Source organism: Calonectris borealis, chromosome 3, assembly GCF_964195595.1.
Source record: "Calonectris borealis chromosome 3, bCalBor7.hap1.2, whole genome shotgun sequence".
NCBI classification, from domain to species: domain Eukaryota; kingdom Metazoa; phylum Chordata; class Aves; order Procellariiformes; family Procellariidae; genus Calonectris; species Calonectris borealis.
Window position 1 is genome coordinate 75,461,052 of NC_134314.1, and position 13,788 is coordinate 75,474,839.

The 13,788-nt window shown below is 39.9% G+C and overlaps 1 protein-coding gene across 8 annotated transcripts in view; it reads right to left on the reverse strand.

Moving 5' to 3' along the window:
• UTRN (utrophin) overlaps positions 1–13,788 on the reverse strand; it is a 275,914-nt gene that overhangs the window by 50,236 nt on the left and 211,890 nt on the right. For all 8 annotated transcript variants that reach the window (XM_075146239.1, XM_075146238.1, XM_075146237.1 and 5 more), the window contains 2 exons: positions 13,576–13,650; positions 6,809–7,010 (listed from right to left, as the gene is read on the reverse strand). In XM_075146239.1, coding sequence (XP_075002340.1) covers positions 6,809–7,010; positions 13,576–13,650 — 277 coding nt within the window. The remainder of the gene's footprint in view (positions 1–6,808; positions 7,011–13,575; positions 13,651–13,788) is intronic.

The window sequence follows — 13,788 nt, forward strand, 5'->3', positions numbered from 1 at the left end:
GGAAAGCCTATTACTCAGTGTGAAACACAAGGACTGCAAAATAAAACCAAGTTTTCATATCATAGTAATTAATTCATTTTTTTCACTTCATTTTTTCTTTTTATGTTTAAAATGCTCTGATATACATGTGTACCGGGACATAAGCAGCCAACCACATGCAATAATTAAATGATGTGGAGCTGTTGTTCTTTTTATGCAATGTGACTTCAGGCTCATCTTGTCCAACGTGAAAAAAAAAATAATGCCCAAACCCCAAAAAAACACACATCAAACCTTAAGCAACTTGAGAACAGATAAGTGGGTACCAAAGCAAGTGATTTTAAATCTGCAAGACAAACACTGTTCAAAAAGATGCTAAACCAATAAACCCAGGGTACACGGAAAAGGACAATTTTAAAGTTCAAAAGACCAGTGCAGAAACATACTCTTAAAAGATCTGACGATTTCTTCTTTCAAAGACCAAAAAACATGACACAATTTGTCTTTAGATGAGACATGGAAAAAAAAATCATGAGAATAGTAGTTAAACTGTATATATTATACACGAACCCCTGCATTTAAGGCTAGCTGGGTCCCTTCACGAGCAAGTAAGATAATAGTAAAATTAATATCACCTCAAAGATTACTTCGGTCCCTTCTGTCATGCAGAAGTGATCTATCCTTTAATTACTTCTGGAGTGGTTATTAGATATCTCTTCCTGTCCTATCCATTCAACATATGGTCTGCTGTCTGATTTACTTCACAAATGTTGTGCTGAATACAAAATTATTAATTTACTCCTGGGGTCTCAGTAAATTAGCTAAGCGCCTTACAAATATTAATGCCAAATATTTGTCTTCACAACCATCACCTAATCTAGTGAGACTAGACAGTATTATCTTCTCTATTCCACAAGCTGGAACAGAGGTACAGAGAAATTATTGCCAAATTAATCAAAAACACCCATTACTTTTACTGCCAAGTCTGAAAATCAGGACCCAATTTTCCAGAATGTTATAAAAGTGCCACCTATTTTATACATTCAAGCTTAGCTTCAAATTACCTCTTTCAGTCACAGACACTACCTCATTCTGGCATACCTTAACGTGTAAATGGCTCTTTTTGCAACCTTGATAAAGTTCTTTCCCCATTCTTTCCCATGTAGCATTGTCTGTGTTTTAACTTTGAATTCGATGGAAAAACAAATCATTTGGGTTTGATTTAACTTAGGACTGACTACAGCATTTGTTTATTAAAGGCAGAAACTCAGAAAAACTTTGCAGCTATAAGGTCAGGGCACACATGTGGAGGCTTCAAACTTCTCCAGATTTCAGCAGATTGGTATAGGGACTGTGAAAAACTTCCTTCACACAAAAAGCATTTTCTCAATAAATTATAAAAAGAATTACAAAGCCTGCAATATTACATTTTTCTAAAGAGTAACATATTTCCCCCTAGCCTTTTTCTTGGAAACAGCTAAATATTAGCACTGACATTATGTATACAGTAAAAAACCCACGCCAAAACCAAACACACACACACCCACCCCACCCCACCCCTCTAGACTTTGTAGCATTGACACTTCCAATTCAGTGGTTTAAGTTTGCCCAGTTTAGAGAGTCACAAAACCACTGAGGTTGGGAGGGACCTCTGGAGATCATCTAGACCAATGCCCCTGCTCAGTCAGGCAGAGCAGGTTTTCCTGGATCATATCCAGTCAGGTTTCGAATATTTTCAAGGATGGTGACCGCACAGCTTCTCTCGCCAACCTGTGCCACTGTTCGATCACCCTCACATTAAAAAAATCTTTTTCTTATATGTTTAAGCAGAATTTCCTGTGTTTCAGTTTGTGCCCACTGTCTCCTGTCCTGCATTGGGCACCACTGAGAAGAGCCTGGCTCCATCTTTTCTATTGCTGCCATCGGGTATTTATGCACATTAATGAGATCCTCCTGAAATTTCTCTTCTCCACCAGCTCTCTCAGCCTCTCCTGATACATCAGATACTACAAGTCTTTAATCATCTTCATGGTACTTCACTGGACTTTCTCCAGTTTGTCCATGTCTCTTTTGTCCTGGTGAGCCCAGAACTGGACCCAGCACTCCAGATGCGTCTCACCAGCGCTGAGTAGAGGGAAAGGATTACCTCCCTCAACCTGCTGGGAAGGCTTTTCCTAATGCAGCCTGGGAGACTGTTGGCCCACTTTGCCACAAGCGCATGTTGCTGGCTCATGTTCAACCTGGTGTCCACCAGGACCCCCAGGGCCTTTCCTGCAAAGCTGCTTTCCAGCCAGTTGTCCCCCAGCCTGTACTGGTGTATGGGGTTCTTCCTCCTTAGGGGGAGGACTTGGCACTTCCCTTCATTGAAGTTCGTGAGATTCCTGTTGTCCCCTTTCCCCAGCCTGTCAAGATGCCTCTGAATGGCAGCACACCCATGTAATTGTGCTGTGTGTACAAACATCTAAAAATCCAGACCTTACAGTGGGAAGGTTCAGGAAACTTTTTAATGCCTGAATTCATACAAAATTTATGTCAAGTATTTAGTCAAAACAGAGGGCTGTGACACCTGTAAATTATAAATGTGCTGATCAGGATATAACTAATGTTAGATTGTTGAATATAAGTGTACAAAACTATTTTTACCAACAATGGTATGCAAGTATTCTGTGGCATCGTGATGGCATCGCCAGACATTATATATAAGCATTTTACCTAAGTATGTGAACGCCAAAGGGACAAACAGTGATGGGCACAGCTGCACACAGGAGTTAGCCAGATAACAAAAGGTTGCCAGGCAGAGGACAAGATTAAATACAAGAGATTGCAAACAGGAATAGACAATAAGGATGACTGGCAAATCAACAGAAAACAAGATAAGCCATATCAAGTCCAGAGGAACTCTATGTCCCCTGAGGGTGGGGGGGCAACAGCATAAAAACATCAGGCACTAGCAAGGAAGACTGGAGAAGTAAGATGAGCCCCCTTCAGTTCTGACTTCTGTCAAAGAGCTCTCAAGCCTGGTCAGTGCTGACACTACAATTAAGGACTACCAAGGACGGCAGCTATCCGTTATCTACATAACCCAGCAACAGGAGGCAGCCTGGTAGATCTCTGAAGGTCCCCACAGATGCCTCCCCTTGATCAACCATAGAGGAGTCAAAGGAGCTCATTTTCCTGCCCTACAGAGGGCCATGTCCTCCCCAGAGCGGTTCTTCCTGCTGTCACAGCCTGACAAGCTGCTCCCGCAGAGTCCTCTATGAATCAAGACAGCTATGATCAACACAGGGAATGAATGCAACTGGAATGCATGCAGAAAATTTCCATCAGCTACCGTCAAAACCAGGGCATAAAGTTAAGGCTGACTGAGCAGGTCTCGCATCCTTCTCGCTCCTCAGAAGTTCAGATTTTGATGAACTTAACATGCGGGTAAGGCCTGGGATATTAACTCAATCTGGTGTTAGAATTTGCCAGGTGTGTAAGTGCAACAATAAATACCAAAGTTGTAATTCTTCAGGGAAAGCCTGGGCCACGGAGTCTGATCATGAATGACAGCTTTGATCATATGGAAAAGGTTAGCGTATGTGCCATACCATAGATACCCTTCCTAGACTAATGCACCAAAGAAATTAAATTTAAAAGAACGCATTATCAAAAGTATCCTATCCCCACAAAAATCAAGAAAATTTTAAAGTTTAAATACAAGAAGTCAGATAAACATTGCAAGACTTTAAAAACAGTGCATGTAAAAGTTTCTTTATGGACATGGGTAATTCTGATTGAAATAATGAGTCATCGCCCACAATTAGTACATGTATTCTATATTATGTATGACAGACTTTAAAATATCTGAAACAATTCATTTCAAGGGGTATGGAGTTATTCCATTAGTACTGAAAGTTATTAGTCCATTTCATATAAATGAATTTTGGAGATTTTAGCAAATTTGATAGTATATAATCCAGAACAATAACCACCAGCTATTGCTTTTGGGTAATTTAAACACAGGCCTGGCCAAATGATTTTATAGAGTAAACAATTTCTTTCACAGCTCTCATTGTAAAATGCAACGCGTTTATTTATAATTTTATTAAAAAAAAAAAAATCTCTGACTAACCAAAACAAGGAACTTCAACTTTGGAAAATGTTTACAGGACAGATGTTGCTGTCTGGAACAACCTTTGAGTCCTTGAAGAAGTAAGTCACTAAGTAAATTTAATGTTTCTATCCTCTACTCAGCTTGAAGAATGAATCATTCCTGATGTGTCAGAAAATACCAGAACACAACAGACTTGCCTACTATTTCTAAAAATAAATTGGTTCTTTTTAAGGGCCAAAGACATCTGTAGGTAAGTCTGAAGAACTACGCAGTTTGCCATCAATTTGTGAATCAGTAATTAAATCTCAGGTTAATAGCATGCGACTAACAGATGCTTTTTGTAGGCAGTTTAATGATTTGAAACATTGTATATGTATAACACCGATGCAGTAAACAATGGAAATGCCAAGACACAAATTAGTTCTTTCCTAAAGGCCAATTAAAAAAAAAAAAAGGCAGCTCAAAATTAGTGCCTGTTCTTTCAGGTTTTTTTTGTTTTTTTTTTTTTTTTCCTGGAGTGGATTTGAAAGGGGAGCAAGGAAACATACTGTAAAAGGTAATTTTATCTCAGAAAATCTTCATTCTCCATTTTTCAAAGTTTGACTGAAGATTAAAGTCTTTCATCAGCTTGAAGAATTATCTACACTAATGCTTCCAACATAATAATCAAGGAGAAAAGGGAGCAACAGGAAATGTTACTGAAAGAAAGGTTTGTTGCTTACTATGTGCCTTTTAAATATGAACAGATTAAACAACTGACTTATAACTGAAGTTAGGAAGCAAAGGTAAGCTGAAAAAAAAATAATGGATTTGTGATCAATCTGAAAAAACCCCAACCACTTACTACAAAAAATTATCTGATATTATTAAGTCTCTCACTCTAAATAACCAATAACATTTAAGTCAAGCAACCCACTTGATCTACTGCTCTGTTTGCAAGTGATGTGTTTATTCACCCACAATACAGAGCTCTGCAAAATAAAAATAATTGCAGGAAGAAGTCCCAGTCATTATTCGATGGGCTCTCCAGTTTTCCAGCACTAATGATGAGAAGTCCAACGAACAGAAATGTCACAACATTAAACAGCAATATTCGAATGCCAAAGCATAATACGTAGTCAGCACATAACTGATAAATGGTCATATGTACTCCGTTCCCTTCTTCCCTCTCCCCTACCACAATATTTAAAATAAAAATAAAATATCCACAAAGTATCAGAGTACTGGCATGTAATCCTCTGGCAGAAAAAAACCAAAAGCTATGAACTGTTAGAATTTGGCACTGATTAAGTGAGTGAACATAGTGAAGATAATGCATACATCAACAAGTAACAGCTCTCTTTTGCAAAGCTAGGTGTAAGAGAATTTCTCTCATTACTCAAGAAATACTTTTGCTCTTTCCATCTTCAAATGGGAAGAAAAGAAAGAAGTTTGGGAACCAACATCATGCAGCTTAGAGATTCTGATTTATAGTTCTGCGTATAACTCTGAACTAAAGCATACATTCAGACACACTGAAGCCACGACCCCATGTATTGCCCTACTGTGTCTTAATTCAGCTCCAGAAGAGTCCTGAAGTGCCTTTGCTCAAGCACTGTAAGGAGATACATTATAGGGAATGGAGGAGCTGATGGAAACCAAGTCTTTTCCCAGTTTTTACTACAGAGGGGAGATGAGAAGAGTGAACACCACTAAGAAACATGAGCAACAAACTCATGACTCAAAACACAACTAAATAAAAACATACTGATTGTAGGTCATGCAGGCTGAAATAGAGCAGGGCAGGGCAGAGAGGTCAGAGTTCGACATTCAACAGAAGAAAGAAGTGTCTGGGGGCTCAGAAAGGACTGGCCAAAATCACAAGCGGCTGCTAGAGTGGACTTTTTCATGTCCTCTGAGACTCAGTGCTCTCTCTGGACATAGTGGATGCGCATTTGAATAAACCCACAAGTTCTCACTGTAAGCATCCTGAAACATTCCTGAGGCAAACTCACAATCCACCAGGGAAATACAGCTTTGCTGCCAGGACCAGGGCAGGTGGATCACATAGCACCAGCACTCAGAATTGGTACAAGGCAGGAGCTGCTGGAAGTGAGCCAGGACCAGGACACCACTGACCCTGCAGAATCAGACAGGCTTTAGCGCTGAGATCAGAACCACCACCGCTTGACAGAGGACTCAGGACAGGGAGCTCGGCCAGGATTATGTCATGCAAGTAACTAAGTGTAAAATAAATAACAAAACTGTCCCCACCTGTGGCAGAAATAGGATCTGGTACGAATGGCAAACAATCTGGGCAATTTGGAACATTTACAGTAGGAACACAGCTAAAGCAACATATCCAGTTCTCTACTCACACATACATTTCTTGAAATCCTTTCAATGTTTCTTTGGTAGAAGTATAAAAGCAGTGTAACGTTAGTTCAGTGTATCTGAGCAGGACAGCACAAGAAACGTCTCATTGCAAGCAACCGCACTTTAATCACTGAGTCAAAAATGTCAAAAGATAAAACCTTTTATTAAAGAACTTCTTAAGGCTTTATCATTTTTCTATTATCATGGACACTTCCTCAAGAAAGTAACTCAGAAAAAATATATAACAGTCCTATAAGTCTAGCATTTTTGATAAGTCACATGTGCAAAAATTAACAAGTCTGTCTCCATAGTTTATACTTTGTTAATACTACATTAAATTCCTGGGATACACACTGTCAGTAAAGACTTGTTACTTACCTATCATACACATTGAGTAGCCAGTTAAGACACATGTCCACACAAAGGGGAACATTCACCATATCTTTGTGTTTCTCTTCGAGGCCACTGTAGATGGTAGTGAGACAGCTGATCACATCCTGGACACCAATCAGCTGGTCGTTTTGACTCAACTTGTGCTGTTTGAAAACTTCACTTGTTGTGTTCAGGTCCAACAGGTCCACTAACAACAGATGATTAAAAAAAAGAAAAAAAGGCGTGAATATAGAGGCCCGAGCGTAGCATTCACAATACCTGTTCACATGCATATTGTAGCAAACACTGCAGACAATTAGCCAAGAAGTAGCTTTCATTTAGTAACACTACAGTGAAAAACTGTTCCGTGGGAAGTTAACAGCATTTTGGTACTATATATTCAAAAAACCAGAATCAACACGAGCAACATAATGACACTGCACAGCTCCGAAGAACATTTAAAAAGCTGCTGAAGTAGCCTGTGTAATTAGAGTATCCTAACTTCAGATTATACTGGGAGTGTACGCACACTGGGAGTCCACTAGGCTTAGAGGATTCTTCGCATTTAGCATAAAGCAGAAACCCATTAAATGACTATCACTTCGATTAAATGTGAAGCAAAGCAAATTCTTAGGTAACAATGTTCTCTTAAATGCAATAGGAATATACTGAGGCCTGATTAACTGAACAGCAGTTGCTAAATTAAGGTTTAAAAGAAAGCAGGGAGGGACACAGGGAAATGATTTATTGTAGTTTTCCGGAACACAAAATGCTACGCTTTCACGAAAAATATTTTGATCTTCTTTATTACAGCATGCTTTCTATAAGCAGCTGGTGATGCTATGGGTATCCTAGCGGTGACAAGGGTTTTGGCCCCAAAACCACAGAAATGTGATTGCGATTGTGAAAATCTGGGTTTTGCATGGTGAAAATAAAAAGCTGTCAATGAGCTCTTCTAGTTCCTTTTGCAAAACAAAGTGGAAAAGAGGAAACTTACTTTGGTGTAAAAGAAGGAAGAATAATGTAAGTCAAAGGGGGGTATAATCCTCAGTGACATTTTTTGACAGAAGCGAGGACTTTAGCAAAAAAAATGGTTGCAATGTATCAGTATGCTTGCTACAGTGTATACAACATGAAGTTAAAGTATATTCTGAGCTCATACAGAGCTGCTTCTGGAAAGCCAGTAACACATTTACACTATAAATGTCATTTCTCAAAGGAAATGAAACATGACAATCTCAGATGTGTTGCAAATTGCTGTGCAGCGGTAACGTTAAATAAGGACCCCAGAAGGGCAGTCTGTGCAAATCAGGTTAAGTCTAGCTTGGGTTGGAAAATAAGTACAGCAGAAAAAAGCAGGAGCGGGACAACACTAACCACTATGAGCAATTCTGTGAAAAACTCAATGAACATCTACAAAAAGATAAGGTTATAGGCCAAAAGAAGGTTATACTCCCAATCTCATTTCCTCAATCTATCCTTCCTAATATCACTAAAATGAGAAACAGTACCTCACAGCCCTTCCTTTTTCTCTCCCTTACTGACATCTATACATTCTGTTCTAACTTTACAGCATCAGACTCGGAGGAGTTTTATGTTTGTTTGCTTTTTATTTTTTTTGTTTTTTTTCTAAAAGCCCATCTCTTGGGCTTGCAAACAAAAGCCAGTCATGTATTTACCAAACAGGCAGACTGCTAATTGCAGCAAAACACCCTGCCACTAGTGTGACCTGAGGTAGCCAAAGTATTTGGCAGTTCACTGCAGCATAATCTTCTACAGTAGCTGCAAAATATGTAATACACTGGAAAAAGCTCACCGGCATATTTAAAAAGAAAACAAAACAAAAAAAACCCCACACCACAATGCAACAAACACAGACTATTTTTTTGAGGGGTGAAGGGAGGGGGGTGAAGCCAGGTGCAAAACTATAACATGCTATCCAACCACATAAATCTTGCACTTGGGAGAGATGGCCACTCTCCATGCTTTTCTTTCATGACCTACGGGGGGGGGGGAAAAACCCTCAAAATTATTGCAACCAGTTTGCTATTTTTTTCGACCTGTTTTTGTAATGTACTTAGCGGTTGGCTAAAAGCAGGTAAGCAGCTTCCTAAAAGAGACTGACAGCACCCAAAACCTGCCCTTTTTAAAGCCAGTGAAAACTTGGATTGCTTTGGAATGCCAGAAAGTTGTAGCCTTTGGGCTTGGGTTAGCATAACCATCCTTGCACTGAAAACGAAAATTCAACAGACGCTGGAGTACGCCTGCTAACTTCACGTATTGATCTCCTGGCATTAAGATCTCACATTCACATTTCTGCCAAAGGACCCTAGAGGGAATCGGGAGAGGTACTTCCAGTATTTTCATACCAAAAAGAAACTCTGCTGCAGTACTAATGCAAATTAAACAAAACTTACACTTTTGGATGACACCATTCATGGAGAACCACCAGCGGAAATGACTTCTGACCCTGCTTACTTCAGCATGAACTTTGGGTACAGGCAGTTATCCTGCCGTGGTACAGTCTACCCACTAGCAGTGCCCCTGGATTGGGCTGATGTAAAGAGAGATTATTTTCTCATTACATTTCCATTTCTGAAAGTTTTTAAATAAACTGTGTTTATGCAGATGGGGAAAAGCTAACCTGAGATTCACATGTCATTGCTGGCATGAAGCCTACTGTACACAGCTTTTAGTGCGTTTTTGCAGTACCGTTCTGCATCTGCTCAAATGTGCTGAACGACCAATCCTGCTGTTGGCCAACAAATGGACACAAGGGTCATTTCTTTCCTTTCTGCAGCAAGGAAACTTTCCCAAAGGAAAACTATAAACAGAAACCACGTCATTCAGCACAGTTCAAGCAGAAGTGACTGACTCAGGAGCAAGTAATGACACGCAGCTGCTAATGGCAAATTTGAGGCTGCTGTAACCCCACAGAAAATAGGCAGGCATTGCTATGGAGCTTTTGTATTAGAAAGACCTTGTGAATGACAGCAGTTCCTGCAAAAGACTGGATGGCTGCGGGAACTCTACGTGGCTCTCGCTTTTAGTCTGGTGTGCCTTAATGTTCGTTCCTTAGCCTTGTGCAGTTGATATTCCTATTAGCATTCTTAAATTTTAAATCACCTAGAGGAGCTCAGTGACAGAATTCTGAATATACATGGTGGTTTTGTTCCCTTTTTCCCTTCCAGCACTACACTTCAGTATCTGGGGCAATATCATTTCTTGAAAACGAGCTAAAGTATGCTGCACAAGAATAAAATATTATAGTCAGGGGCTGGTGTTGCATAGCTGCCCAGTACAACTGCAACACAGGATACTCCCTCTGGCCCCATTCTTCTTCTGCTACAGTGGGAAAGTGCTCTCAGTACGTCTGCCCCACATGATCTGAGATAGAGAAGCTAAGAATTTGTTCTTTCCAACCTGCAACCTTTCTCAGCTTCCTGCAAAATAAATACACATAGGTACATACACACATATATTAGTCTCTGCAGGAATCTACCTTCCAAAAAATAGAACAAGATGAAACGTAACTCTACCTTCCCGCTTCTAAAGGAGGGTGGGAGAAGTGGGGGAGAATAACTTCCCCAGAACCATGGTTTTTTGACACTTATAAAGACCAAAGACTCAGAAGAGAGATTTGTCACCGGCAAAGTTTTCCAAAGTGCAGTTCTCAAAATTACATACTCCTGAACCTGCTTGTATAGCACTAATACTGTGTTACCAGTCCTCGCTGCAAAGTCGAAATCTATCAGGTGCAAGTGGGACTGTGCATCCTGCTCCAGCTGTGTCCTTGGAGTTCTCACCAAAAAGACTTTTGCAGCACTACACACACTGCAGCTGTGACAACAATTTGTCACATTTTACAGTTTACAACGACCTCATTTTCTAGTGATTTGTTTTGACATTTTCTCTGCCTTAGCACATAAGCCTTTCTGAAGCATTCTACATCCAAACACCTTTAAAAACCATCCACAGTTAAAATTAGAGGAAATACAATGGAAGACTAAAGTAACTCAGACCAGAGAATGAATGGCGGGGCATAGAAGATGACTCTTTCCTTACCTTAAAACAAAACCACAAAAATAAAAGTCAAGGAAAGAATTCTGCATAGGGCTTAACCACTCTCCCCTTCTTCAGAGAGGATGTGCTAGCACATGCTATGTTTTGGGTATCTCAGCAGCCATTCATGGAACAGAATCAGGCTGAGAATCATCAGAGTCGAAGGGAATTTGACCTGTTCCCTGGCAAGAAATAATCAGCTCAGCAAACAATGACAAAAGGAACAGCACTGATTATATTTTTGAAGGTGGTCTTAAAATTGTGCCAGATCATAACGAGTTCCTGTTCAGAGACAGAAAATTCTTGTAGCATTTAGTTTTTTGGATAATGTGCAATGTCTTTCTTAAAAACCCACAACGTTGTGTTCTCACAAATTACACCAATCCTTTGTCAAAGATGTGCATGTAATAAAGACAAAGATTTTTTTGGCTGTTGTCTCCTCCCATAAGGCAGAGAGATGGAGCAAGCAAACAGCTTCATAAATAACAAGGCAGATTGGATCTGTAGAGAAGACAGTTTTACTCCTGGCTCTTTCAAAATGGAATATTCTCTTTACTTCTTTCTACTTCCCTCTGTCCTCCTTCCACCTCCCTCCCCTGAAACTGGAGACAATATTCACTTTGATAGGAATGCACCTTTGAAATCTGTGAGTGAGGAGAGCGAACCATTGCAGTTATTACAGAAACTGATATATTTTGCAGTAAAAGCAAGAGCAGGAAGTATGTTCCTCCTCAAAGCTTATTTTAGAAGTAATGAAAGTGAAGTTTGTTCTATACAGGTCGCTAGACAATCTGTATGCCTGTCAGAAATAGGCAGCATGATTAGCATCCATCATGTGCGGTCTGTTTTTTCACTCTTCCCTGGGGAGCAGCACACACAAGGAGAATTTTACTTTGCTTTCTTGCTTTGCTTTTAGATTTTAGGTACATGTTGATGCATACTTTATACCCTGCGCACTGATAAGCAGAAAGCTCATAATGCTCTTTAGTCTAGCTGGGAGATGAAACTATAGCCTTAGGTGGGAACTGGGGTTGTTTAGCCTGGAGAAGAGGAAGCTGAGGGGAGCCTCATCGTGCTCTACAACTCCCTGAAAGGAGGTTGTAGCGAAGTGGGTGTTGGTCTCTTCTCCCAAGTAACTGGCGATAGGACAAGAGGAAATGGCCTCAAGTTGCGCCAAGGGAGGTTTAGATTGGACATTAGGAGAAATTTCTTTCCTGAAAGAGTGGTCAGGCCTTGGAACAGGCTGCCCAGGGAAGTGGTTGAGTCACCAACCCTGGAAGTATTTAAAAGACTTGTAGATGAGGCGCTTAGGGACATGGTGTAGTGGGCATGGTGGTGTTGGGTTGACGGTTGGACTTGATGATCTTAGAAGTCTTTTCCAACCTTATTGATTCTATGATTCTATGTCTTGCCTCTCTCTATAATGTAAACCATTTCTGTATTACATCAGAGTAGTAGTTCAATCCCATTTCTCTAAAATAAACATTGAGCAGTTACAAGCTAGCTCAGCTCCCCCAAGAAAGTACCATTTTTCTTTTTCTCATCCCGATTCTCAAGGACAATGCAGAAATACCAGTAGCAGAATGACTCCAAAGAGTACTCCGAGTTTGCTTTGCACAGAAGACTCAGGCAAGAGCCCAGAACCGCAGCGTGTTACTTGCTGTGTGACTCAGAGAAGTCCCAAGTCCAGAGGCCAGGACAAGACCTCCTGATACATCACCGCTGAGGCTGCTAAACTTTGAACATGATAGTCACGCAACTTGCTGCCGAATTAAACCATAATTGTGATATAATATGAAATGCTTTTTTAAATTCCTAGCAAGTATAGAACAGAAAATTGGAGATACAAACATGAACCTTGGAAATGAAGTAGTTTAGACAGCTGAGCCTACTCAGTAGACACCTATCCTTTCCTGCTGATAAAATCTATGTGCTCTTCAGAGTGGACTGTGGCTGAATTATTAGATTGCTTAAGAACAGGGACAAATGCCAACACAGGTCTGGCCAGAATATCCAATGTGCATATTAAATACATTGTTATTTCCTATCTAAATTGAAGACCCTTTCCCACATCCCCAATATATATACACATACTATTATTGCTAATAATAGTAGTTTTTTTGTTCTAGTAGCTTTTTCTGATTAAAATGTACAGCAATACCAACTACCTATAACCAACTATACAGATCTGTATCCTTTCCCCTCACACTTTGAACGGCCTGAACTCCTCTTTAACTGGAATTCACACAGCAAGATATTCTCTCTGAGAGGGAGCAATATTTTCAAAGTTATATCTAGCAGCATTAAACACTTAGAAAAAATGGCATAGAACTCTCTAATTATAATAAAATACCTGAGTTTATGTCAAAGGTCAGGGTTTTAGCTCACAACATTTCACATTGGTTTGTAACAGCTTATATCAGTATGAAATATTGGACCCCTTGACTATTGATTTTCCTATCACTTCTCAAAGTATTCTTAGTGGGCATACCATTTCAACTTACCTGCTGCACCCCCTTTTTCATTAATTGATTTTATTCATTTTCAATAATGATACCTACTATTGGCAATTCTTTCTGCCGTTTTGTTGGCTGACAATCTGTCAAGGATGTATCTGGTGCCTTGTTAAACATTAATGTTGTTAGACTTAAGCTGACCCTCCCTTCCCCAAGTACTGTAGAGAAACAATTTGTCTCAAAGGCCAAACTCACAGCACAGTGCTTTCTGCAGTCTTCGGATTTTGATGGCTGTACGGTAGGCAGAGAAGCGTACGTTGTTCAAGTCAGCTGAAACAGCAAAACAGAAATATGAGCAGCCCTAAAAAGAGAGTCCCTAAGTTTCCTTTACATATAAATTTTCACATTTTGGAAGAAGTCTGATATCTCTTCTCTTCTCTGCATGAATTAATAGGATATATCAGAACA